This window comes from Sipha flava, unplaced genomic scaffold (genome assembly GCF_003268045.1).
Source record: "Sipha flava isolate LNK unplaced genomic scaffold, YSA_version1 134_pilon_pilon, whole genome shotgun sequence".
Classification (NCBI taxonomy): Eukaryota; Metazoa; Arthropoda; class Insecta; order Hemiptera; family Aphididae; genus Sipha; species Sipha flava.
This window is the reverse complement of record NW_020271760.1, coordinates 2,975,232-3,001,786: the sequence shown is the minus strand read 5'-3', so window position 1 is coordinate 3,001,786 and position 26,555 is coordinate 2,975,232. Positions and strand designations below refer to the sequence as shown.

Below are 26,555 nucleotides of genomic sequence, written 5' to 3'. Positions count from 1 at the left end.
TCTTCACATTTCTATAATATTATGTGCTCCATTATATTTCTTAATATTTCTTAGTCTTAATGTTCCTTTTGTACCTACCAGAATAATAAATAATCAAGATATATTGTATTCTGTTTTGATAAAAATGTTAAAATTGTAGTCTAATAAATATGATGCACATACTCAATTGGAAATTCAATTATATGCAGCTTTATTTAACTTCATGTTATAATTTGAAATACAAAAAATTAATTCCAGGCAATAAAATTAAAAAAAAAAAAAATTATAGTAAGTAATAGATGTTAGTTATAATATAATAAAATATACAGGCTTGACGAGAAGCGGGAAAGGGATGATCCCCCCAGGCCCGGAATAGGGACTAAAAATTAAAAAAAATTAAACACAAAATTAATGATATGAATTTAATGAACACTGCGGACAAAATTTGGAATAAATTTATTTTATAATCAACAATTATTGGTAGATATAAAATTTTATCGTCGCCTCTATGGCGTTAAAACTTTAAAATTTAATGATTATTGACAGACGCGTTATATCACGGTAAAATAAATGGTCAACGTGTATAAATTTTAAGGTCATTAATTATAAATCAAAATAACACCATTCGTATGAAATATTATATAAAAGGTTATGGAAAGATACCATTTTCTTTGAAGTAATATTATTTAATAGTCAGGGGGTATGTAAGGGGGGTTTGGGGGGTTCAAACCCTCCCATTCGAAAACCCCAATGGGTTAATATGTAATAATTATAATCAGAAAAAAATTGCATATAGGTGCTACAAACAACTAAAATTACTTTTTAGTTGAACATTAGAAAAAAAATATATTGCAGAGTGAAGATTAATAATTTTGTAATACAATTTTACAAGTACGCGTTTAGTACAAAAAATAATGATTATCTAGATAGATGTTAGATATAAGTAAACCTAAATATTGTAATAGTTATTTATATAAAATATTGACTACAAAATTGCGTGTCCTTATCTTATCTTATTTTGGCCCACGCGCCGAACGTATACCTACGGACGTACCAGCAATACTGCTAATAATAGTTTATTAATAGTATAAGAATTTATAACTGTGTTGGACATTACGAAATTACCAATTATTTATATTAAGACATTTTTCCTCGAGCGGTTGCGCAGTAAAGTTGTGAGTTTGCGACGTTTGCGTTTAATCTATATATTATTTTCCAGCCAAAGCAGGTAATTAATTCTTAAAATTTATATTTTATAAATATAATCAGAATTATTTATTTCGAATTGTTTTTTGTTTTTTCATTTATATTTAAAACGTTCACTGCCGATCGCCGATGCCAACACATACAAACATAAATAAATGTTATGGCCTTATGGGTTTATGATTTATGAATATATATTATTACTTCGTAAACGGTTATGACAGGTTATGTTTATCAAATAATTATCCAACACATGAATGTATAACGTCCTCTTAATGCAATATTAAAAATTTTAAATATACGTTTAAAGAAAATTCTAAGTCTAATTAATTTTTAATTTGTGTTTTTTGTTACCAAATTTAACATTTTATGGTAACTTAAAAATTGCGCTATGCTTACTTTTTGAAGTTTAATTAAAAAACATTAAATATTATTTTAGAAAAATTTAGTAATGTGATAGATTAATCGCGAGTCGCGACACATGTATTTTATACGTTTTCAGTTTTTATATTACTGTTTCGAATAAAAATATACTTTATATAGTTAATTGAACGTCGAATATAATGTTTTTGTTGTTTACTGGGCAGACTATTTTCACTCTAAAGATTCTAATTTCTAATATTCTATATTTAGATATTTCAAATTATTTTGGAAGGTTGCGTATTAATAAATTATTTTTTTTTATAACAAAAAAAAAAAAAAAAAAATGAAGAGAATAAGTCAGCCATCGGTTTTAAAATTTTTTGAGAAGAAAAAAAAATCTGAAAGTATAAATGATACCAACCAAATTATTCAACCTTCGTCTCTTTTCGTTTTGACTGATCCCGAAGTTTCAAATTCTCCTGAAAATGTTTCTTCTGTTGAAGCAGAACAGGAGCTATCATATAAAAATGATGTAGGAATCTATCTAGGAAATCCACAGACAGATAACGAAAAAAAAAATTAAAAGTTTTTCAAAAACCGTGGATACCACCTTTATCATATAAATTTCCTACGAGTGATAAACGACGTCTTTCTTTCTAACGCCACTGGATAGAACAATATTCTTGGATCTTATTTTCAGATGTTGCCAAAGGAACCCTTTGCAAAGTGTGCGTTTTATTTGGTCGTAATCATGGTGGTCGTGGGGGACAAGAACAACGGTCTTTAGTGGTCATCCCATTTATAAATTGGAAAAAAACTAAACAAGTATTTGACAGTCATAGTAAGGCAGACTATCATATGTTATCAGTTGAAAAAGCTCAAGGGTTTATGACAGTTATGGCAGGGAAAACTACTGATATTTTAACATCTATAAGTTCAGAAAATAGAAAACAAGCCGAAGAAAATAGGAAAAAAATGATCTCTATTGTTGAAACCGTAATCTTATGTGGTCGTCAACAAATAGCTCTAAGGGGTAAAAATGAAACTGGCAAAGTAGGTTTAACAGAACCCCCCTATAATGATGGCAACTTTCGTGCACTTTTGCGATTTCGTGCAAGATCGGGTGATCTTTTCCTAAAGGAACATATTTTATCCCAAACATCCGACAGTCGATCAATGTTCACGTCACCAACAATACAAAACGAAATTATTAATCTATGTGGCAATTTTATTCAAGAAAATTTTGTCAATAGAATAAAAAATGCTGGATTTTTACAACTCTTGCTGATGAAACGCAAGATATATCAAGGTACGAGCAATTAGCTATGTGCGTTCGATACGTAGACGATTCTTCTAGAGATAGTATATTCATCAGAGAAGATTTTTTAGAGTTTGTGCATGTAAAAGATGTGATGGCTTCAGCGTTGGCCAACACCATCATGCAATGTATAATGACTCTTGGATTAGATATGGAGATGCTAGTAGGAAAAGGATATGATGACGCTGCTATGATGAGTGGTCAATATCGAGGAGTGCGCACAATAATCTCAGAGAAATACCCAAAAGCTCAGTTCATCCATTGTGCAGCCCATACTTTAAATTTGGTTTTGGCACACTCTTGTAAAATATCGATGATTCGAAACTGTATTGGTACTTTTAAGACTGTAATAAATTTTTTTAGACAATCCGCGATGCATGATGGACTACTTAAAGATGCAGCAGAGTTAGCTAGAGCTACTCACGCTAATCTGGTTTCTCTTTGTGAAACCCATTGGAAAAACATTTGGCAGTAGAACGATTTGCAGAAATGTTTTCTGTAGTAACAGAAGCACTGCAAGCTCTACATGATAGCTGAAAAGAATGTGCATCTCAAGTTTACCAATTAAGACAATCAATTGAAAACTCACAGTTTGTAGTATCGCTGTTCATTTTGCGAAAAGTTTTCAGCTTTACATCAAATCTAAATAAAGTTCTTCAAACTAAAAATATTGATTTGATCGAAGCGTGCAACTATGTAGGTATCGTTAAAAAAACATTAGAAGACATACGAAACGATGAAGAATTTTTAAAAATTGTAACAGATTCTAAAGAATTTTTAGGTATTGAGACTCACTTCCAGCACCTACAATCACAAACAGACAAAAAGGACGAAGCAATAATCCTGTAGAGACAGCAGAAATATATTATAAAATAAATGTTTATTATCCATTTCTTGACCATGTGCTAAGTGAACTAGCAGCCAGATTTTCTAATCATCATGAACAGATCGGGAACCTCCAGATCTTACTGCCAAAATGTATGAAAAATAAGTATGATGCTATAAACAAATTGTCAGACATCCATAAGATGTATCTTCTAAATGAAAAACTTGATAATCTGTTGTGTGAGTATCAATTATGGACCAAGAAGTGGGAAGAAATAAGTGATGACTTAAATGAGTTAAATTCAATTAACACATTGGAAAAGTGTGACAAACAGTTTTTTCCTCTCATTTATAATGTTCTTAAAATTTTAGCTACTCTTTCTGTGTCTACTGTAACTGCGGAACGTTCCTTTTCTACGTTAAAGTGCTTAAAGACGTATTTACAAAATACCATTAGTCAAGAGCGACTTACTGGACTAGCTCTTCTAAATATTTATAGAGATGTAATTGTTGATCCTTTACTCATTGTGAACAAACTAACACAACGTAGGTAGCGATTAAATTTACTTGTATAATATTTAATTTTTAAAAATAATATTAAAAGTATTTTATTAATGTATATCAAAATATTTTGTATTTTTTTTTTGTTCACGTTAGCCTATTACTTATAATTTAAAGTCGAAACTCCCTCCATGAATAATCTATACCTACGCCCCTGTTAATAGTGCTGAGCGTTCCATCAGTGTGCTTTCGAGCAGTGCCGGCGTTAGGGGATGACTTTTAGGACATATGTCCAAGGCCCCGCGCTTGTTAAAGGGCCCCGAGATTTTTAATTATCATATTAATACCGCGACACACATTGAAATTTTACATTGAGAAATATTATTTCTATCACCAGTTAGAAAACGATATCTAAATTACCTAGCGCCGGCACTACTTTTAAGAATAAAAAACTTTCATCGGTCCTGTTCTACACAAACAAGAGTTCTCGCATTAGCAACTCTTTGCTTAGAATCATCGTTAGCAAGGCAGATTAATTTTAAAATAGTCATTGACTCATTTGCATCAGAAAATCCAAGGAAAGCTAATTTGAAAGACTTTATATTATATTATGAGAATTACATTAAACATAAAATAAATATAAATAAATTCAAGACAATAAAATATTTATATAATAAACATTAAATAATTTCTGTAAATAATTGATTTATAATATTTTTGAGTAGTTTTTTTTTAAAATATCTATTCCACGCCATTTATACCCATACTATTTTACTCCTAACAGTTATCTGACAAATGTAATGATAGGCAGTTAAAAATAATAGAGATAATATGAGATATACTCCCGGGCCCAGGTTTCTCTCTCTACGGTCCTGAGTATATATATATACAGGACCGTGGATATATATTATATATATATTGGTCATCAATATAATACTAATTGTGTAGACACAGATTATTTTTAATGATTTTTTTATTTGATTTGGACCAATAATTGACCCAAGTGAAACCGACAACTTTTTAATTGAGCTAAAGGCCATACTTCGGAGATCGCTACACGAATGGCTAATTCAAAGTCAGCATATATTTTATCCGAGTTTAAATAATTTTGAACTAAAAGAAAAGCTTTTATACGTATCACTTGTTTTATATGAAAGTAAAAAGAAAACTAGAGAGACATAGTAGTTATTTTTTTACACCGTGAATTGAAAAAAAGTTGGTAAAAACGCTTTTAGACAACGCTTTTGGAAAAGTACCGTCAATAAACACACTTTTCATTGGACATAATACCTATATCCAAATTGCTATTACATGAAAATACAATAATATTGGTTTCAGCACTGTTAATTAATAAAAAGTTTTCTCCCTTATTAGTTATTAAATTATAGTTATTTAATATATTATGAACCTTGCTCAATATTTTGGGCTACGTTGGTACTGTGCTACACCGATTAATATGTATATTTTTTTTAATTCTACTTAAATCTTGAGTGTCTGTGGTTAGGTTAGTCTACACCCCTTTATGTTAACCAATGGCTACGTTTTTCGCAATCCAATGTGAATAGCTTCCTCAAAATCTACGAAAACAACTTGTGAATTTAAGTGATTACACAATGCTGAAAAAGCTTTTCCGTAGGTTACTTAGGTTTTATCTGGTAAAAAACAGTAAATAAGGGGAAGATAATGTCCGTTATGTAAAACTTGAAAGGTGAACATTTGATAAAAAAATTTCGGACAATACTTGAATGTGCCATCAACATATATACATCGGTTTTCCTTAAAAATGTTTTAATTGGTGTTACATGTAAGAATAACAATATTTGACGTTTTATCGTTAAAAAATAAAAAATTCTCACCCGCCAAAGTTGTAATATTAATTTTGTTTAAACTATCTTGAGCTTCTTCTGTTGATTTTGATAATTTTGGTAAGGATTTTGAACGAACATAGTATACAGATTAACGAATAGCGTTGATATCTTGTGTCGTCAACACATTTAAATCGTTCGGTTCAAGTTGAGTTCGAAGAAATTTTGCGGGCTTTTCATGCAAATTTTCTTGAGCTTTACGCTTTAAATTACTACTTATTTCCCTCCTCCTTATAACATTGTCTTCTAAATGTAAGTGGGTGTGTTCCAGATGTTCATCAAACATTTCGCCAATACTATTTCGCTTAAAATAAGATTTACAACTACGCGTTGTATTTTCAGCGCTCTACGTCACCAGCGAGTTTTTTACGGAAAGAAAACCAAAAACGTTCATTTATTTTTATTTTTTTTCACGCATTTCACTAGACATGTTAAAAAAATAATAAAAATAAATGAACGCACACAACGACGGTGAATATCGCGAACAGATTGAAATCTGAACAAACTGCACAAATTGATACGATTGTGTGCCATATCGCAAAACTGATTAAATTGTTATCATTGAAAAATCAAGTATTTTATTTTTAACCTGGATAGTCGTGGAGCGACCGCGATATGACTGCTGGTGTAGCGACCGAAATTTAGATCGCCGCGACCGGTTCAAAATCGCGGGTTGCAGTTGCTATAGCTAAACCAGGTATAGGTACATATAATAACATTGACGCAGTGAAACACGGTCGCAGTCGCAGTCGCGGTCACGGTCGCTCTAACCAAATCGTACCTTAAGTCTTTATAAAGTGGGAAGGAATTTGTGGTGTACAAAACCGGAGCGTTTAGGAATTTACTTGTTTGTTAGACCTTTTTGGACGGGAACCGTTTGAGAATAAGCGAACATTAGACGGGAGCCGTTTGGGATCCGACGAACCACTACTTTCGACTACCTGCAGTGATGCAAATTACATATTTTTAATTTGGTGCAAATTGCATATCTTTAATTTGGTGCAAATTACAAAATCCCAATTTTTAGGTATGGGAACTAATTCGAATACAGCCAAATTTCCATGTGCGTAATTGAGTTGTGCATTTGTACGCAAACAAGTCGCAAAAAAAAGATACATGTGCACAAACGGGTATCATCCTTGCCCCTCTCTCTTACTTAATTCGGGGTTGTCTGAAATACAGGTTTGCGCACGCCTATGTATCAGATGTGTACATAAAAATATGTATGCATTTAGAGACGGCCCAACGCGGTTGCAACTAGAAAAATAGGCAGTTGTTTAGGGCGGTAAATAATATAATCATGAAATAATGTACATTACAAATTTATTAATTTATTTAAATCAAGTGTTTTTACTATGATTTCAATTGTAAATATGTGTTGAGAAATCTTAAATTCAAAATTTGTTGATCAATTTCACGCAAGAAGAAACATGGAAAATTAATATTAGTTAGTACCTAATTAATATGTTAAAATATGTTAAATACATAATAACTAAGTGAAAAATATTCTAATACGAAAACTATATTATTATTGTACTCAAACATTCAATATATTTTATCATATATGAATTATGTATCAGATCATATGAAGAAGCGGCTAAAAATTGTTTTGTCTTTAGCAGCAAAATACTTTAGACTAGCTTATTATTATTATTATAAGTACAAGATACATTGTTATAGTTAGTATAAGTGTAATAAAACAGATAAATATTTAATACTAAAAATGTATTGAAGTAAAAAAAAAAGGAAGGTTGTTTGATACACAGAAAACTAATTTATATACACATATATTTTATAATTTATATATAATCATACAATAGAATATTTCTGCATATATATATATATATATATATATATATATATATATATATATATTTAATTATGAATATAATTGTTTTAAAAAAGTTAACACAACTTTATTTGGACAAAAACTATGTTTAATTTATTTTCACGGGAGAGTCGTCATTGAGTGGGATAAAGAGACTGTAAAGGTTTTGATTTTCGGAAGAGATGATCTTCTCGAAAAAAATAACTTGCTACTTGCCTGATTAGGTTGTGATTTGTGATCCAAAACAATTATTGATGGCTCGGTTACAAATATTTTAAAATAAAAAAACTTATTTTCTTTTCTTTTTTCGTTCATGAATTATTATATGGGTATGTAAATGACCAGACGTTCGAAATGCGTCACCACATATAGGACATTTAAACGGTTTTTCACCTAAAGTAAAAAAATTGAATAGTTTTTTTATAAAGTCAAATATACATTAGTAAATACATTACAGTATTATGCATTATAAATAAAATATAATATTTACCTGTATGTTGTCGCATATGAACTTTCATTGACGATGTTGTAGCAAATAATCCACTACATTGGGGACATACAGCTCGTTTCATTTTACCTAAATGAGTGACTGTATGATATTCAAGTGAACACTTTGTGGCAAATGCTTTGTTACAATCCGGCTTGTCACATTTATAGGGTTTATCACCTGTGTGTGTTCTTTCGTGTCTTTCAAGATCTGCATTTTTTTTAAATATTTTCCCACAGAACTGACATACTTTTGGTTGAGGCTTTTGAATCTTAAATGTTTGAATAATTGTTAATAAATATTATGGATTGTAATTTAGGGTATATATAACTTACAATATTAATGTTTATATTATCCAAATTAGTAGTAATATTTGGTACATATACCACTTTGGGTTCGTCTTTATTACTTATTTTATTTTTATTTTTTATAGATTGTTGATTATCATTACTGTTTTTTAAATTTAATGAACGTGAATTTGTTTTTTTTGGCCTAAAATGTAATTATATGATAATGATTTATAAATTATAAGTTGAGAATAATCAGTGGTGTATTGGTAAATATATTTATGGGCATATGCACTAATAAAATATGGATATTAATCCTGTAAATGTTTTCGTATCAATCGACAATTTTTTTTCCACTACATTCGAATAAAATAAATTAATCCCTAACATTTATAACTTCTAATAAGACTATAAAATACAATACCACAAGTTATACATTTACCGCGCATCATAAATAGCAAGATGCAGATTTAAGAACCATGGGCTGAATGTCCATACTCCATATTATACTTAATAACATCTATTTTTCAAAATTGCATTTACTTACTCCTAATTTAACTTAAAATACATTAAAAACAGCGTACATTGTAATCTTCAACAAATAAACATTTCATTGAACTTGATAGTTCATAACAATTTTTCCAATGAATTATTAAATAAGTTTTACTAGGTTTTCGAGTTATTTTTGGAGCGTATACCCGTAAAATAATATTTTACATTAGTTATACGCCGAAAATCGAAAATCTTCTAACGGGTATACGTACCAATACACCCCTGAGAATAATTAAACTTACGAAAATGTTTTCATTTTTGATTTGGATATTTTATCACCAGATTTTTTTTTTCTTGAAGAACACTATCAACATTTTAAAACAAAATATATTAATTGACTTCAAATATATTTTATTAATAAACTGATATACATTACCTTAGTGATTTGGTTTATATCTAATGATATTGTTTCATTCATATTGGTAGTAAGTTCTTTTTCCTATAACGTTAAAAATAAGTTTCTTGTTTATTATTTAATTAATTTAATTTATTATCAACTAAAATATCGTATTATTTTTATATATGAATTAAATATATTTAAAAACCAGAATAGATCATAGCACTCAACGATAAGTTTGTAATTAACTTAAATTATAATAAATTATTTATTAATAAATTATTTTTAATTAATACTTCAATTAAATTACATTTAATGTGATCATAACATTTAATAAGAGTTTAAAATGTATCTAATTGATAATACTACTACTTATTAACAGCTTTTGGCTCAAGTTAGAATCAAATATTGAAAGTAATGAATGATAATTTTATAATTAGTTTGTTATTGACACGCTCGTTTCCTTGATGGCGGCCAGACAAAATATCTGGTAAATGCTTAATTAATAGTAGGGACACCTGGAGATGAGGTCAGTGAGGGCCATTGCCCTTCCCCCTCGGAGATTTTTCATGTCAATTACAAAATGAGAAGTTTTTTTTTACATTAAGTAGGTATATACTTATATCGGATGCTAAGCAACTATTCGACAATCTTTGTACTTAAGTCATGAAATAGGTATTAATCTTAAATCATTATGATATTTTTCATTAACCTAGTCACTTATGATTTCCTAGTGATCGTTTGTAAACGTGGCCCAAGTTGAAATAATAAAAAATATTCGTCCTCACTTATCGTTCACTTAATCGACGAGAACACGAGTAACTTTTTCAAGTTGAATAAAATGTTTACCTAATAACTTAATTTAGTCCTGATTTTTACAATATTATAATGATTATTATGAAATAAGGGTAGATGAAAGATGCAGTGATAATCTTCACATGGTTTATATTTAATTACAATTTTTTTGGCTCCCCCTAAAACTAAATTTTTGCGGACGTCTTTGACTTATGGTAAGAACAGTATGATGGAATAATTGGCAAATTTATATTATGATTTAGTTATTAAAATATACATTTATGATTATTAGTCATTCAGATTCAGGGTATTCTTCTCTTTATCTAAAAAGTCTCTTGGTTTTTACCACAATTATATAGGTACTCAGAAAATTCGGTTAATATTTAAACAAATATAGAAATAATTTGGATAAAATTAATTTGTAGAATTTTGTATGTCTGCCAATAACCTAACCTGAAAAATAGGCCATATGGTTGTTATTGTTGTATTCCCGCGTTAAGGTCAATAATCAAAATGTTTAATCATGGAAACAAATATTCGTTATTACTGTGATTATAAAAGTAATATGATAATATTAGCTATCCATTAGCCATTACTAATAAGTTTAAATATATCTGATCGCCGGGTACCGCTATTCTAGACACTTAAATATTATATTGTTTTATAAATATAATAATATTAATAATAATAATAATATAAATATATATATATTATACGTATCAAAATATTTAAAAAATATTTTTTAGATTGTACCTATTTACTTATAAATATGTAATTATTAGAGCTAAGATACAAAAAATAAAAAGTTTAAATACTTTGATTTTGATAACATTATCATAATTGGTTGATGATTGTTCTTTAGTCTTCGAAACTGTATGATTTTCATCTAAAAGTATGTATATAAAATTAAAATTATTATCAGAAACTAAATACTTATTGAAATTTAAAGGACTACTATTACAGTAAAATGTAACAACTTCTACATTACAACAATGACTGAACTCAATTTATGAATATTTTTAAGAAACAATTACAAATACATTTATTAATCAGTAAATTATATATGAACTATTATAACAATATTTAAATAAACTTGCACATCAACTTTGAACATTAACATTTTCAATTCCAGGTAAGGACTTATGCTTCAACAATGATTAATGATGCTTTTATTTCATGATAAATGATTATACACCAAACTTTTTATCTTATTTATTATTATTTTGTATCAGTATTTTTTTTAAAAAGAAAGTAATTGGAAAAATATATATATATATATTTGCTAGGTATTATTAATTAATTATTGATCTAAACCTCTGCATTAATGACAGTTACCTGAAGTAGTGACAATGAGTTTGTGTAACAGGATAGTATTTTGGAATAAATAATTTGAGAACATTGCTTAGTTGCTGAGAGCTTAAGTAGTCAATGATTATACATCCAAGAGTTTGTAATGCTATACAGTATTTAAATACAGAATTTATCAGTGATTAGCTAGCCAATGTGTCATGCCATGCCCTCACTACTAAATTAATGTCTTGAAGTCAAATATTAATAATTTGGAATGAGAAGATATTTGATTTTTCTATTCATTAATGTTTGTTTTAATTTAAATTTATTTGTCAATTCTAGAAGTTTATTTGCTTTGTGTGGATTTTTATCAATATTTTTTAATTTTTAAGTACATTTATAATTAATAATTCAGCATAAGTTTTTTTTTAAAAAAACCCAATAATGATTATGCCAAAAAAAGTTGCCTCAGAAATTGGCAAAATCATTTAGTTAAGTTTGGCCATTTTACGATATAGGATTGTATGTGAAAATATTACTACGAAATGTAAAGTATGTGTATATCTATAGATAGTTGAAAATAAATTACCATTTTGAGGAGAACATGCTATACTTTCAATCTCTGTATGATTACTAGTTTTTACATTAGCCATTTGACTAAAGTCTTTTTCAATGTGATTATATTGTTCATTTTCAATCAAATTTAACCCAAATTCATATTGAGAAGAAATTGGATCATTGCAATGCCTATAAAATAAATAGATAATTAATTTAAAATATTTTTGAATTAAATTATTTAATTACTTAGATTGGTCATTATTATTACTATTTTGTAATTCATAAGCCACTTCTTCAAGCCATTTTTCAAGTTTTGAAGAATCTGAAATAAATTTTTTTAAATTAATAACTAAAATGTAAAAAAAGATATATTAATAACTGCAATGACATTTATCTTGTATTTATAATCATAAGAATCTTATTTAAGGTACGACTTTAAACTTGTATGCATGTATAAATTATAAAAAATAGGAAGCTTGAATATAATATAATATTTTTTAAGTTAGTTGTATTTATATTTGTAATTTTAAATAATATTAGATGATAAACAGAAGAAAAAATGAAACTAGTTTTTAGTTTGAGTCTTCTGATCTTACATCTAATATCCTTGACACAAATAATTAATTATTATTTTTAAATTTGAAGGATGTAAAATTCAAGAAATAGTTCTGAGCAAAGTTTAGGAGTGGTTAATGTGGTTATAAAACATCCAATACTTTTTTTATAAAGGTATTTTTTGATATGCAAATATAAGTATCATTAGTAGTAAACTTAAAATGATCTAGATATTACAAACAAATCCTTTTAAATATTTGTTATTGGTTTTATTAATAAAAATTATTAAAATATTATTTTACCTTTAATTAAATCAATGGATTCATTGATTTGTTCTGTTTCAATAGTTTTTGGTAAATGCTTTTGAGTATTTTTATTTAATTTCATAGTTTTCAATCCATGATATGTGTTCAAATGTTTGTTAAGAGCATTGAGACTGTTATAAACACAAGAACACATGGAACACTCATGAATTCTTGTTGATTCTTTAGCGACTGCATGACATCTTTTCATATGATTAATTAGATGACCTATAACATTTCGAATACCAATTTTATAATTTTTTTAAACACTTTTTCATATTGTTTTATTTTAAACTTCTTAATTACCTTTTTGAGAAAAATTCATTTCACAAAATTCACATTTGAATGGCCGTAATCCTTTGTGTTTCAACATATGTCTATTTAATGAATTTTGTTGCGTAAAATATGTTGAGCAATATGAGCACTACATTACATTTTTTAAATTAAATAAACTTAAAAGAAAATTGTCATAGTATATATAAACATATATACAGATAATTTACACATATACTAAATATACTCAAATATTAGTAGCATTGATTCTTTAAAAAAACTTACTTTAAATGGTTTTTCTCCTGTGTGTGTCCTCATATGACGATTTAAAAGATTTGATTTATTAAATGACCATTCACAGTGATCACATTTAAACTTTTTCACTAAATTGCTTGTTTTGTGCATTTTTTTAAGTTTTATTGTAAATTTATATTGTTTTTTTAGTACTGAATCAAACTAAAAATAAATTATAATATAATTTATATTATCATTGACAAAAATTATACATACTCTTCTATGTTCCTTGATATGCATTTTGTATTCTGTTATAGTTGATATTGACATTTTACAAATTTTACAGTTCTTAAAATTATTAACTGATTTTACTTCTGTTAAATTATCAGAATTCAGTACATTTTCTTGCATACAATTCTCCTTATGAATGTCCAGTCGATTCTATTTACAAATAAAAATTACATAAACTACATACTTTATATTTATAAATAACAAATAATGATAATCTATTGGTTTGAATATTTTTTTGAAAACATTTATAGTTCTTGAGTTTCATAGATGATATTCAGGTTCTAAGAAATAATTCTACTACAATAATAACTAGAGCCCAGATTTATATGCATTATCTTACACTTTATAAAATGTGTTTTTTTTAAACAAAACCACACTTTTATACCAAATAAAATTCTAAATATTTTATCAAAAAACAAAAAGAATTGATAATATTTATATTTAAAATCATTTAAATCAATCCAAAACTTTTAGGAAACTTAAAAACGAAAATATAAATAAAAAAAAAAAACTAATAGAAAACTTAAAAAATACAATCTTTTAAAATAATATTTTTGAAACTTATATCTATCATTTGAAGCGATTACAAAATTAAAATAGTTAATTTATTAAAATCCATTAAATATGCATGTTATATGCATTTATAAACAAATATGCAATAACCCTCGAAATATGCAAAATATATAATATAAAATTAGGTGTTAAAATTCGGTGTGATATGAATCGTGGACATTTTAATCCTCCATAGATGTGCATAAATTTAGTACAAACATGCAAATACATATAAATCCGGGCTTTAATAATAAATAATTTAGTTTCTAAGTATATTAGAACAAAAATTAACAGTTTAAAAAAAAAACCATATTTAATAATAATTTGGTGCCAGTGTAGCGTCCGATCAATCGCTTACATATGTTCTACCTGTGATCTACCCAATACTATCCAGTTCTTTATCGGTAAAAAAAAGAGGCATACCTATCTATATGTTTCAGTTACATTAAGATCTGTATTGTTGGAAGGTGTGGCGGAAAAATTAACCAGATTTGTTCATTGCTATTTTGGATGATATGCGTGTTATATTCATTAATAGCGACTAAAACAAAACTTTTATTTTAAATATTTATTTAACGAAACTTTCTCTCTTTCTTGTGGGTAATGCTAAGCTGCTCCACAAATTGCGTTCACCAAAAACAGGCTGGTAGATCGCACTCTACACCAGAAACGAGCTGGTAGACCGCACTCTACACTGGCACCAATAATTTTAATAGACACGGAAACTAGGAAAAAATTTATGAAGACATAAAATACATATTCAATATTAAAGGAAATAAGAAAGAATTCTTACGAATACAATACAATAATGAAAAAATTATACATGACTTAAAGTCAACTCAACAAAATCAATTTTAACTATCTTACATTATTTACTTTTTAAACTATAAATATGATAAAGAATTTTTTTATAGAATAATAGTATATCTAATGCAGTATTTGAAAATAATGTTGTTCGTGAAAGCATGTTTACGTGTTCACATTCATACAGAGGCGGATTTCCTAATAGGCAGAGTAGGCAGCTGTCTAAGGCAGTAAAATGTAGGGGGTGGAAAATTTTCTAGTGTTTTATTTAAATAAATAATTTTTATAAAAAAAAAAATAAATAATAATAAGATGATAATATAACCATATATATTGTATTACTTGTGATTTTAAAATTACATATGGTTAATTTTTAAAACATTAAAAATTGGCATATTGTTTGTAAATTAAAAGTTTATTATAATTGCAAGTATTAATAATATACTCGCATAAAAATGAATATATATATATATATATATATATTTACCTGATTATCAAATATTTTATAACATATATTACAAGTAATTGATTCTTCAGTTAAATGAATTTTTAAGTGAGACTTAAAGCTAGCGATGCGTTTAAATTCCTTTTTACATTCAGGACACTTTAAATTGTTTGTTAAATGTGAAGCAATGTGAAGTATATAATTATTCTATAAACATATAATTATAAAAAATTAAATAAAATTTATTAATAGTAAATGGTTAATACTTGTAAATAGATAAACATATAGTTTATAAATAGAAATAAATAAATAAATTCTTAGCCTGAAGTATTATATTTTTAATGTAACTGATTTCTAATTAAAAATTCAACATCAGGTATGTACGAAGTCAAGACTAAAAAATTTCAAATTAAAAATATCATAATACTCCGTGCTAAACATTTATTTATATATTAAACAAATTTATTAAATAAAAAAATATTAAAAAAATATTTTTAAATATTATTTTTAATCACAATACTTAAAAAATTATTATAATTAATGAAGCACTGTAATATTCTTATAATAAAATGTATAACATATTTATGTCATATTTATAAACATACAGATTATGAAGTTTTCAAGAATTTATCTATAATTGAATCCAATTTTTTTTATAAAATAATTATAAAATTAATTAATTAAAATTATAAATTATAAGGATTGTATTTATGTAATATACATATTATATTTATTAGTCACATATTTTAACAAGGAAATAGATTATAAAAAATATATATAATATTAAGTAAAATGTTTTGTAAGATAAGAAAATGCTCAAAAGATAAATAACCAGATAGGAGGTGAATAAATCAAAGATGACCTCATACTATCCAATCAATTGCTTCAAAAATAGAAAACTTGATTTTTCTATGTCAATTATTATAGATTCTTTAACATTGAAACAAGTATGAAAAATACATTTACTTACATTATAATTAAAAGATTTTAAACATTTTAAACATTTGAATGGTTTATCATTTAAATGTTCTAGTTTATGTTTCTTATAGTTTTGCCACTTATAAAATTCACATAAACATAAATCACAAACAAAGTGACCCTAAATCAGGTAAAAAAATTAATTAAACTATGTAAAAACAGGTAAAAAACATTAATTGCTGACTATACTAATGTATATATATATATATATATATACTTAAAATTACAGTATGAAACTAATACATACTAAATATACTAGGTGTATTGTTTAATTTCAACAAAAATTATTTATAATAGTTAAAATTAATAGATAAAAGTGAACTTACATTTGTATCGGTAGGACTTAGAGCAATATCATCAAAAATTTGAATAGCAGTTGAATTACTGTAGTTTTCTATGGTTGGGTCAATATCAGTATTGTTTATAATTTCTAGATGTTCTTTTAAATTATCACTGACATTATTTGTTTTATTAACTGTAAAATTATAATTTATTATAACACTACATTTCAAAACAAAAAAGTAATAACAGATAATTTACAGTTTGTATATATATCTTGAAACTGATTATTAGAATCCATGGAAAAATTAATATTTTGAATCATTGATTTTTCAGGATCAATCGTTGAAATTGCCCGAATGTCATCTATTTGTTCATTTGCATCAATATGTTGAAATGTTATTAACTGTAGAAAAGTTGAAACTAAAAATATTAAAAATGAAAAGTAGTTTTTACAAAGTTATTTACCTGAGTACCATTGACAAAAAAAGGTTGTTCATTATTTTCTATAATGAATGTTTGTCCCAATAAATCATTTAATGGAACCATAGTATTGATATTTTGACAATTATCTGGGTCTAAAACTAAATAAAAAAAAAGATTATAATTAATGAGTGAGGTATATACGTAGTTGCGTATTATAATGGAATACTATTGTATTTCAGTAAGAGTAGGAATATAGTAAAATATAACAGTATAGTCTATAGCAGGGGTCGGTAAGTAATTTACAATTGAGTCCTAATCAATGAGGTCCAGCGAAAAAAATCTTTTTCAAATCTTTATATTTTAAAAATAGTAGTATAAAAATAAAAAAAATTATTTGGTTATTACAATTAATTTATATTAAAAATTATAATATTAGAAGTATGAAATTAAAAATTGACAGGGTCCATAGTATTGCCTTCAGCGGTCTGCCAGTTGCCAACTCCTGGTCTATAGTATTAAAATTTAAAAATAATATTCCTTTGGTATATTTTAATTAAATTTTGTATTAACGCTATAGTCACAATATGAAAAAATAATAAATAATCATGTATATTAAAAATAATAAAACAAAAAAATTAATTAACAAACGGTAATCCTTATTAATGATTATTTAATAAAAGATATAATATATTTTTTTTAACAACCTATTTAACATTTTTTTCTTTACAATTTTATTAAAATTTTTTTTTTAACCAAATATTTGTCTGTATTCAAAATTTCATTATGATTGGATGGACCAAATTTTTTTAATAAACATTAAATGTTAAAAATTGATGTAAAAATTGTAGGTATAATAATTTACTTAAATGCTTATGAAATAAATTTCAGCCTGACGATCTTTAAAGAAATTTTAGTATCCATAAATAAGTACACTTATATGATTAAGGTGATTTTCACTTAATATCCAAAAAAAAAGTTTATTACATAAAGACTTTCAAAAATTAGGTAAGTTCTATGTTTAAATAAAAATTGTTTTTTGAAAATTTTATCAAATACGAAAAATATATCTTTGCTATAGGGTAAAAGTTTCAAGTTTCTAGCCACATTACTTTTGGAATTATGACTAAATAACTAAAATCTAAAAGGCGAAAGTCTTATTTTATTTACAGCTTATTTTTACCGTTTCAGGACAGTTTTTTTCTCACACCTGGAAAAACTATTAAGATTTAAAAAAAAATGACCACTGCTTGCCAATTTGAAATCTAAAAATTTCCTAGGAAAAACTTTTGCATCAGTATTTCTATCTGAAAGTGTTAAAAAACCAAAATACAAATATCATTATAAAACCATAATATCCTTCGCTTCACTCAGAATCTAAAAGTGATTATATGATGAAAAATTTGTGTTAACAGAGAGTTAATTTGTTATACGCGCAATAAAAATATAAAATTAAAGTGAACAATTTAAATTTAGAAATATTCAAATATTTACCAAATATTTTAGTTACTGTTGAATTTTATCAGGTTATCAGTATCTGTAACCATTAAAGAACATGAAAAAGATAGAAGGGCTTCATCACCCCCAATTTTTTCATTGAAATTGCGCCCCTGTTCCTAAGTAAATAAAAATGTAATTGTAACTAATTTTAAGGCATTCAGTTAAACAAGGAAAATAGGCCAGTTGTAAAATAACCTCAGATAAATTCTCACCTATAAACCCATACTGGATAACTCAGGGTTAAACAATCTAAATTTTAACTACTACATGATAAAATCGGCAATCAGTATTCTATAAAGTTACAAAACAAAGTACATTAAGAATTTAAGGATATTTAATATAACAGAAGCATAACTTAAAAGGTTTTCTTATCTTTGTGTTTAATTAATTTTCCTTTAGTAGATACAATATAATATGTTCAGGTACTTACTCATATTAGTACACTCATTTGGTATTTGTTCAGGATGAGAAGCCAATGCTTGATCAGCATATAATGTCATAAACTCAGAACTTGTATTTTCCAAAATTGATTGGTCTTCCATATCTAATAAAAATATATTACTTAATTCAAGAAAAAAATGAAAAAAATAAAATTACCTGCTTTTAAATCAGTATTTTTTACAATTAATTTTCCATCTAATATTAAATAATAATTTAGAACTCATGATATAGATATTGAATTCATAACTATTTGTAAATTAAAATGTATTATTATAAATATTATTAATGTCTATGAAATAAATTTTTTTCTTTTTTATGCACTGGGGTTTTATTATTTAAAAGACCAACTTTACAATTGGTCTGTACAAAAATCTTTAACGATTGTATATACTTATATATATTTTTATTTACATTTTGAGTGTTTTATTTTTCTTTAATTCTTGTTGATAATGAATATCATCATTTACTATTATATTAATATTGAATCTACAGATAGATAGCGCGGTAGTCACCTCTTAGAAATAATATTAAATTACTTTGGTTTGATGATTTTTTCTAAACTCTATAAATTATTAAAAACTTTAGAATCTAGAGTTTTTAACTTTTCTCTTTCATTATAACATATATTATTTCTAATTAATGTTTTTAATAGAAAAAAAAACTTATGACAAAAACAAGCTCTTCGATTCAATGTTCTTATAATACGTACTTTTAATATCTAAACAACATAACAGCAGGCAGTAAGTAGCACCGAAGTCCATGAATGGTGGTCGTAATACAAATATAATTGTTTTGGGGGGCGGGTATTCCGTGGCCGGGACACTAAAATAAAGTTAAAGCCTATGAAAGAATTTTCCTTGGGAAAATATTTAATATTAGGTTAAGAAAACATGTTATAATTGGTACCCTTCTAATTTCTGACAAGTATACTGTATATAAATTGTTTACATGAATAAATTGTTTACATTTGTTAAAAAAATTTCTAATTTTTTTGTTGATGGGTGAGTGTAGGTGGGTAGATAATTAGGTGACTCATCATATATATATATAAATATAGGTTTCGGTATCACTGACAGTAGATATCTATTGAAAGTTAAAAATTGTTAAATAAGTTAAAAACATTAACCCTTTCACTACCAAATTAATTTTTTTGAAAAAAAAAATTTTCTCTTTTCATATCTGAAACTTATGGCCTTTTAATATGATGTACCAATTTTTTTTTTTTTTATTGCTAAAAAGTTACAGGTATGTCCATTGGAATGGACATTGGGATTTACGGTATAAAATAATACAATAACGACAAATGTAAAAAAAAAACATAAAACTTTTATTTTGCTTCATTATTTCGTAAAAGAAGACAACTTATTTACTTAGATAATATTATATTAATTTTTAGTTTATAAAACACTTAAATGAGATTAAAATTAATTACAATGGAAATCATAAAAACAATTTTTTTTTGGTGTAAAACACAAATGAATTTTACATTTATTACATACAACATGTGTTTTATCTGTACATTTTTTGTTTTTGCACCGTGTTGCTTCTTTTTTATCATCATACGCGGGAAAATGTCCAAAAAGATCTTTGCTTACACCTTCCGTTGGTCGAAACTCCAATGCTTTTGACGATGTTTTGGCAGGAGTTGGTGAACGACATTCTGCAGATCTTGTACTACTGGATGGTGAAGATGTAGGACGACCCCTTTTTTTTCCGGGACTGAATCGTCCAACCATCACTAGCTCTTCAGTCAAAGTGGTTTTGAAATGCAACAAATCTTTTTGATCTTTTTTTAATATTCCCATATTTTCTGCGTCCTGTTTGTATTCGAGCCAAGAATTTGCCACAGCCATATCAAAAGCATGAGTTATCATACGCGGAGTCCATTTTCGAGATTTCATGTACACGCGGTAATAACTCACAAGTTGATCGTGTTTGTCCACTCCTAACATGGATTTATTATATAGTTTGATTATTGTTTATTTTTTTTTGTCCCAGCGAGAAACAGATTCCGGTTTTCCTGAAGTAATGAAGTTAGATGCCATGGTTATTGCTTTATTGTCGCACCATTTCAACAGTCCAACTCCTAATGTTGAAGTTACTTCATAAGAGGTTCCTCTCCCCATTTTCATAATAACTATATCGGATAAAACTGGTGGATTAAAAATTCGATTTATTCGAATTGTGCCTGCTGCATATATTTGACGTGCGGTGAGTGCATAAAATAAATTATACGAAGAAAAAAAGTTGTCAAAAAAAAAAGAAAATGTCGATTTGGCGTAAGATGTTTAGTAAGATCGAGGACAACTGCTCCACCTAGACCGAAATTTTTTTGTAAATCCTTGTTAATATTAGTTGAAACTCCTTGATAAAGAATCATGTTATAGACAATGCCACTTTGACCACAAAGTAAAAATATTTTAATGCCCACGGATTCGGTTTTCCTTTCATATATTGTTTTATAACTAATTGACCTTTAAAAGGAACTATTTGTTCGTCAACACTAATGTTTAGTTCCACTGGTAATTGTTTACATCGATTATTTAGCGCATCAAATAATGGACGAATTTTTACAAATTTATCGGTATTATCACGAGCTATATCCATATTGTTGATGATATGAATATTTTGTCGAATAGAATAAAATCTATTTCTGGGCATTGTATCGGCAATTATATTTACGCGAAATGTTTGTTCCCAGTACATCCCGATCCTAGGGTACTTCAAAACACCCATCATCATTTGAATTGCAATAAAAGATCTTATTTCTAATGGTGACGTAGGTTTAAAAGAAAAATCATTATTTTGAACTACGTATAAATTTGTATAAAATGACAAGTCTTCGAATATTTTTTGGTCAAAATATTTAGTGAAATATTCGCATGGTTGTGGTATTGTGGAGGGACAATCTATTGGTTCTAAATCTGTAAGATTTATATACGGCTCTTGAAATGGTTTATTTATCCATTTTATATTTTTTTTTTGGACAAATGGAAACTGCATTGGTGATATATCAAAGACTTCATTTCCAGACTGAGTTTCATTTGTTGTTTGGTCGTCTTCTTCGTGCAAGTCTAATTCTGTATCAGCCAGCATTTCATTATCGAGTTCGGCAGAGAAATCATCATTCGCAAATTTATTTAATAAATCTTCAAGTTCATTCTCTGACTCACTATTCAATATATCTATATCACTAATTGTTCCGTCATCCAAAAAGCTCAAAATTTGTTTTTCATTTAACGCCATATTATATAAAAACTTGAAATAATAATAAAAAACCGTGACGTGCGAGCGAATACAGACGGTACTGATACAGAATATCAACTAAACACAATATAATTGTTTTTATATTATTACCATTATTACGTCATACGATATTGATGACAATACCACAAAACTCAATTCTAGAAAAAAAACCCAAACAGTTATAAAATTAGAATTGAAATTTTACCCGATATTCCCACTGTCCATTTCAATGGACATACTTTTTATCATGTATTGCTTGTAGTGTATGATACTAAGGTATGCTTAATCAACAAAATTTTATCATTCCAGATACCTTTTACCAAGAAAAAAATATTCAGTGTTACCAACACTTATATTTCAGTGAATAAGTTAAAATATATTTCAGTTTTTGATAACACAACAGTATACAAAATTTTTTTTTGTATTTTCATTTCTTCACAAAAAACTATATTAGTTAGAAGTCTAAAAATATTTTTATTTTGATTTATACTAGTATTAGATAAATATATATGCGTAATATGATGAGTTTGTATACATAGTAAATTATAGAAAATAAAATAAAGTCATGTCCATTGCAATGGACAATGGTAGCGAAAGGGTTAAATAATTATTATCATTCCCTTCTTTGTTCCCTTCTTAAGTCCTCGGATATTTGTGGCGGTTTTTTTTATTTTATCTCTATTTTGATAGTTCTTACATGTTCACGCCATTCTTAATTTGTCAAGTGATTTTTTTAAATTTCAAACATATTTCTTCTCAAGATAAATTTGTTATTTTTCCGACTATATTAATTTTTTAACTTTAATATTTAGGTTACTTTTTATAAGTTAAATTTTTTTGTGATAAAAATGTACTTAGGTATACTATTAAAACTAATATAATTGTTGAAATTAACTGTATATAAATAAACCTCGCTTCTCTCAGAATCTAAACTTCTCAATTATATAATTTTGAGAAGAATGTATTGTCCTATATTTTTTACCTAAATATCGCAAAAGACATTTATAATTTACATTAAATCCATAGGGTTTCTCTTTGCTTTTGGGTCTGAGGAGAAAGATTTTAAAATGTAATAATAATTAATATAATATATTTTTTTATTTATTATATTAATCTAGATTCGTTTAGATGTAGAAAATCGAGACGAGTGGAAGTTTAGGACAAGGTTGGCCGACCCCTAATAGTTAGGAAAAAGACGAAGGAGAAGAAGGTTATATTAATATTGTGACTAGGCACCTATTATAATATATCTGCTTAAAATATAGATGAGCGAAGTAATATACTCTGTTATTTTTTACTAATATCGCGTATTTTGCTACTGTATTTTTAGTAGTTCAATTTATAGCCGCTTATGGTATTTCTTGTAATTTAAAATTAAAAAAAAAAAACATTTTCTTATAAGCGGATAAACAGGTAACGTTAAAAGGCATTGTTTTCAAATAATATTAATTCTTTTATAGATTTTATAATGGTAAAGATTAAAATATTTGCGAATCCTATAAAATGTCTCTATTTTTATCAGTCTTAGATCGCAGGAAAATTTTCCCGATTGTGAAAAAAATGTGTGTCATTTGTTTTTTACTAATCATTTTTTTAATTTACTAGCTGACCTGGCGAACTTCTAAATAATGTATTCGGAATACAATTTGTATAAAGTATTTGAATACATATTCGGAATAATATTTTGTAGAAGTCGAGTATTTATCCTAAATACTTTTAAAAAGTATTTTACCCAAGTCTGGGTCACGCACATTGATTAATAGCAGCCGTAATAAAAACATTCATCGTTGCTTGGATGAACGGAATAAATTCAACTTATTGCATCGGTTGAATATACACCTGGGTAACTTGGAACTGGTTTTCCTTATTTCCTTTGCATAAATGTCTTTGTTGATTGTTTCCAAGAACATATAATATTTTGGCATTTCAGAATATAGCAGTGTTTGTGCGAAATTATCATTTTGTCACGTCTCGAAAAAAATGTTAGTAGATGGTGGTTAGTAAGTTCTCTAAACTACATTCTGAGCTGAGAAATACGCTCAATGTTCGTTTTCTAAGTGCATGGCTAAGTGAACAACTGTGAGGTGTCTTTTATGAATTGGAAAAGAAAAAAATCGCCAAAATGCTTTATTACTGCTAACATAGCGGCCCATTTGGTATTAGGTTACTTCATTATTAGAATTTTTTGTACCAAATCCAATCACAGCCATATCACTTCCTTTGGTTAGATATTTACATATGTACTTGATAGATTTAACTGAATGGCAAGATTCAATATTGATGTGTGCGTTGAAAGTTTTTGATAAGATCGGTGAATATGGAACAATCCAGAGATTATCTATTTCAATATCTTGTTGATTTATTTTGACAATTGTTGATCTTCCATTGTCTTTGAGTGATCGCCGATAAAAGAGTGGATAACCATAATTTCCAGTTTTAATTTTGACAATATATAGGTATGACAAAAATAATAATTGTTTTCATAATTTAAATTTATTTAATATTTTTCATAATTTTTTATTCGTAAAATTATTCTTTCAATTAAATGATTTTTGCTGTTTTGCATTCAATATTTTTGTTATCTTTTATTTTCACTATTTTGGAGGTGAACCGTATTTTCACAGAGTGTTCTACTTGTAAAATAATAAGCACAATTGTCAACTAAAAAATAAAAAAATAAATTACTTTTCAAAAAATGATTATATTTGTACATGTAGGTATATTAAATAAAATATAAAAATAGTTAACAACTAAATTGAATTATTAGGTGCCTATATTAATAATAAAGGAATGAATATCAAAATTATCATAATGTTTAAATAATATAGGCTCATATTTATTATTTCATTGTAATTTATGTTTTATAGACAATTAATTTTTAAACACATATTTTAAGTACCTGGTTTATAATCTATTTCTGGTTCAATAGGATCATAACATAAGTAACAGAAGATTCAACATTAATATTTTCATTATTTTACTTGTATTGTAAGTACAATTGTCAATTAAAAAAAAAAAAAAAATAGTTACCTACATATACTTAATATAATTTACAGTCAGTGTACTGATAACATAATAAGTAATAACTCAAAATGAAATGAGGGATTTATTCTAATTAGTTTAAGAAATTTAAACAACCATATATTAATTATTCAAAAAAAAAAATATAAAAATATTTACCTGTATTTTCCAGATTTTTTTTTTACAACAAACATATTTAACAATCCTTTTAATTTCTTAATTTTCTCAATTTTTTTTTATTTTTATTTTTCGTTTTTCACAACCACTAAGATATTTTGACGACATTATAGAAAAAATATAGTAAAAATTAAAAAATTAAAAAAAAATTAACACTTAATATTTTATAATTTTCTTATTCGATAAACAACACTGATACATAGGTTAGGTAAGTAGGTATATTGGTAAATTAACTGTTTGTAAATTGACAGCAATATTTCCATACTACTTTTATTTTTAGGGCTAATTGTGGTGTATTGCCCTACTGGTGTGTATTTTATTATGGTAAGAGACTCAAGGTATGTTCAATAAAAAAATTGGGAGTAATCTATGTTACCGAATTTTCTATTTCTTTTTTCTGTTTTATCATCAATTTCTGTTAATAAATGTTTTAAAATAGTTATTAATTAAATAAATATAATAATAAAGTAATATTCGTTATTACCATGTTGTTACCATGTTTAACTAATTTATACTTAACATTTTTCAATTTACACAATTTATGTGAACTATCTAGTTAAATGTAAAAATGGATCCCTCAAAAAAATTATTCAGCTCCTTTGGCAGGTCTTTGTTTTGCTTGCTTTGGTGCTATTTGTGACACTAATTACACTATATTATTGTTAAAATAGATTATAATTTACTGTAGAGTTCGTTTTGGCCTCAAGCAAGCACAGCAAGGTCTTTATTTATATGTTGATATTTTTTTAATTTTTGGAAATTTAATAGCTTTCTACGAGAAAAAAAACTTATTATGACTTGTGTTTATGTCAAAAAGAGTATCCATAATCTCTAATCTGTCTTAAA

The 26,555-nt window shown here is 26.5% G+C and overlaps 3 protein-coding genes across 3 annotated transcripts; 2 read left to right on the top strand and 1 right to left on the bottom strand.

Moving 5' to 3' along the window:
* Positions 1-1,888: 1,888 nt before the first annotated feature.
* On the top strand, positions 1,889-2,868 carry LOC112679411. The gene is made up of 2 exons (XM_025549201.1): positions 1,889-1,949; positions 2,246-2,868. Exons 1-2 carry the CDS (start codon positions 1,889-1,891, stop codon positions 2,866-2,868), a joined length of 684 nt encoding a protein of 227 aa, XP_025404986.1.
* A 2-nt stretch (positions 2,869-2,870) lies between these two features.
* On the top strand, positions 2,871-4,242 carry LOC112679410 (zinc finger MYM-type protein 1-like). The gene is made up of 3 exons (XM_025549200.1): positions 2,871-3,296; positions 3,455-3,708; positions 3,774-4,242. Exons 1-3 carry the CDS (start codon positions 2,871-2,873, stop codon positions 4,240-4,242), a joined length of 1,149 nt encoding a protein of 382 aa, XP_025404985.1.
* Positions 4,243-7,917: 3,675 nt separating this feature from the next.
* LOC112679409 (zinc finger protein 879-like) lies at positions 7,918-19,608 on the bottom strand. The gene is made up of 19 exons (XM_025549198.1): positions 19,422-19,608; positions 19,255-19,368; positions 17,370-17,485; positions 17,163-17,307; positions 16,949-17,097; positions 16,615-16,743; positions 15,687-15,851; positions 13,829-13,993; positions 13,604-13,774; positions 13,352-13,469; positions 13,046-13,273; positions 12,435-12,510; positions 12,220-12,377; positions 11,156-11,226; positions 9,585-9,647; positions 9,480-9,512; positions 8,705-8,848; positions 8,373-8,640; positions 7,918-8,275 (listed from the first exon to the last, which is right to left on the bottom strand). The coding sequence occupies exons 2-19, from the start codon at positions 19,364-19,366 to the stop codon at positions 8,172-8,174; spliced, it is 2,415 nt and encodes an 804-aa protein (XP_025404983.1). The 5' UTR covers positions 19,367-19,368; positions 19,422-19,608; the 3' UTR covers positions 7,918-8,171.
* Between the last annotated feature and the right edge of the window lie 6,947 nt (positions 19,609-26,555).

Excerpts from the sequence above, each read along its gene's own strand:
- LOC112679411 (XM_025549201.1), top strand. The coding sequence starts at position 1,889 with ATGAAGAGAATAAGTCAGCCATCGGTTTTAAAATTTTTTGAGAAGAAA. Across the intron at positions 1,950-2,245 it reads GAAGAAAAAAAAATCTGAAA|ATGTTGCCAAAGGAACCCTT; the intron begins GTATAAATGATA and ends TCTTATTTTCAG.
- LOC112679410 (XM_025549200.1), top strand. The coding sequence starts at position 2,871 with ATGTGCGTTCGATACGTAGACGATTCTTCTAGAGATAGTATATTCATC. Across the intron at positions 3,297-3,454 it reads GAGCTACTCACGCTAATCTG|TTTGTAGTATCGCTGTTCAT; the intron begins GTTTCTCTTTGT and ends GAAAACTCACAG. Across the intron at positions 3,709-3,773 it reads AAGGACGAAGCAATAATCCT|TGAACTAGCAGCCAGATTTT; the intron begins GTAGAGACAGCA and ends CCATGTGCTAAG.
- LOC112679409 (XM_025549198.1), bottom strand. The coding sequence starts at position 19,366 with ATGGAAGACCAATCAATTTTGGAAAATACAAGTTCTGAGTTTATGACA. Across the intron at positions 17,308-17,369 it reads TTTTTGTCAATGGTACTCAG|TTAATAACATTTCAACATAT; the intron begins GTAAATAACTTT and ends ACTTTTCTACAG. Across the intron at positions 8,641-8,704 it reads ATAATATAAACATTAATATT|ATTCAAAAGCCTCAACCAAA; the intron begins GTAAGTTATATA and ends CAAACATTTAAG.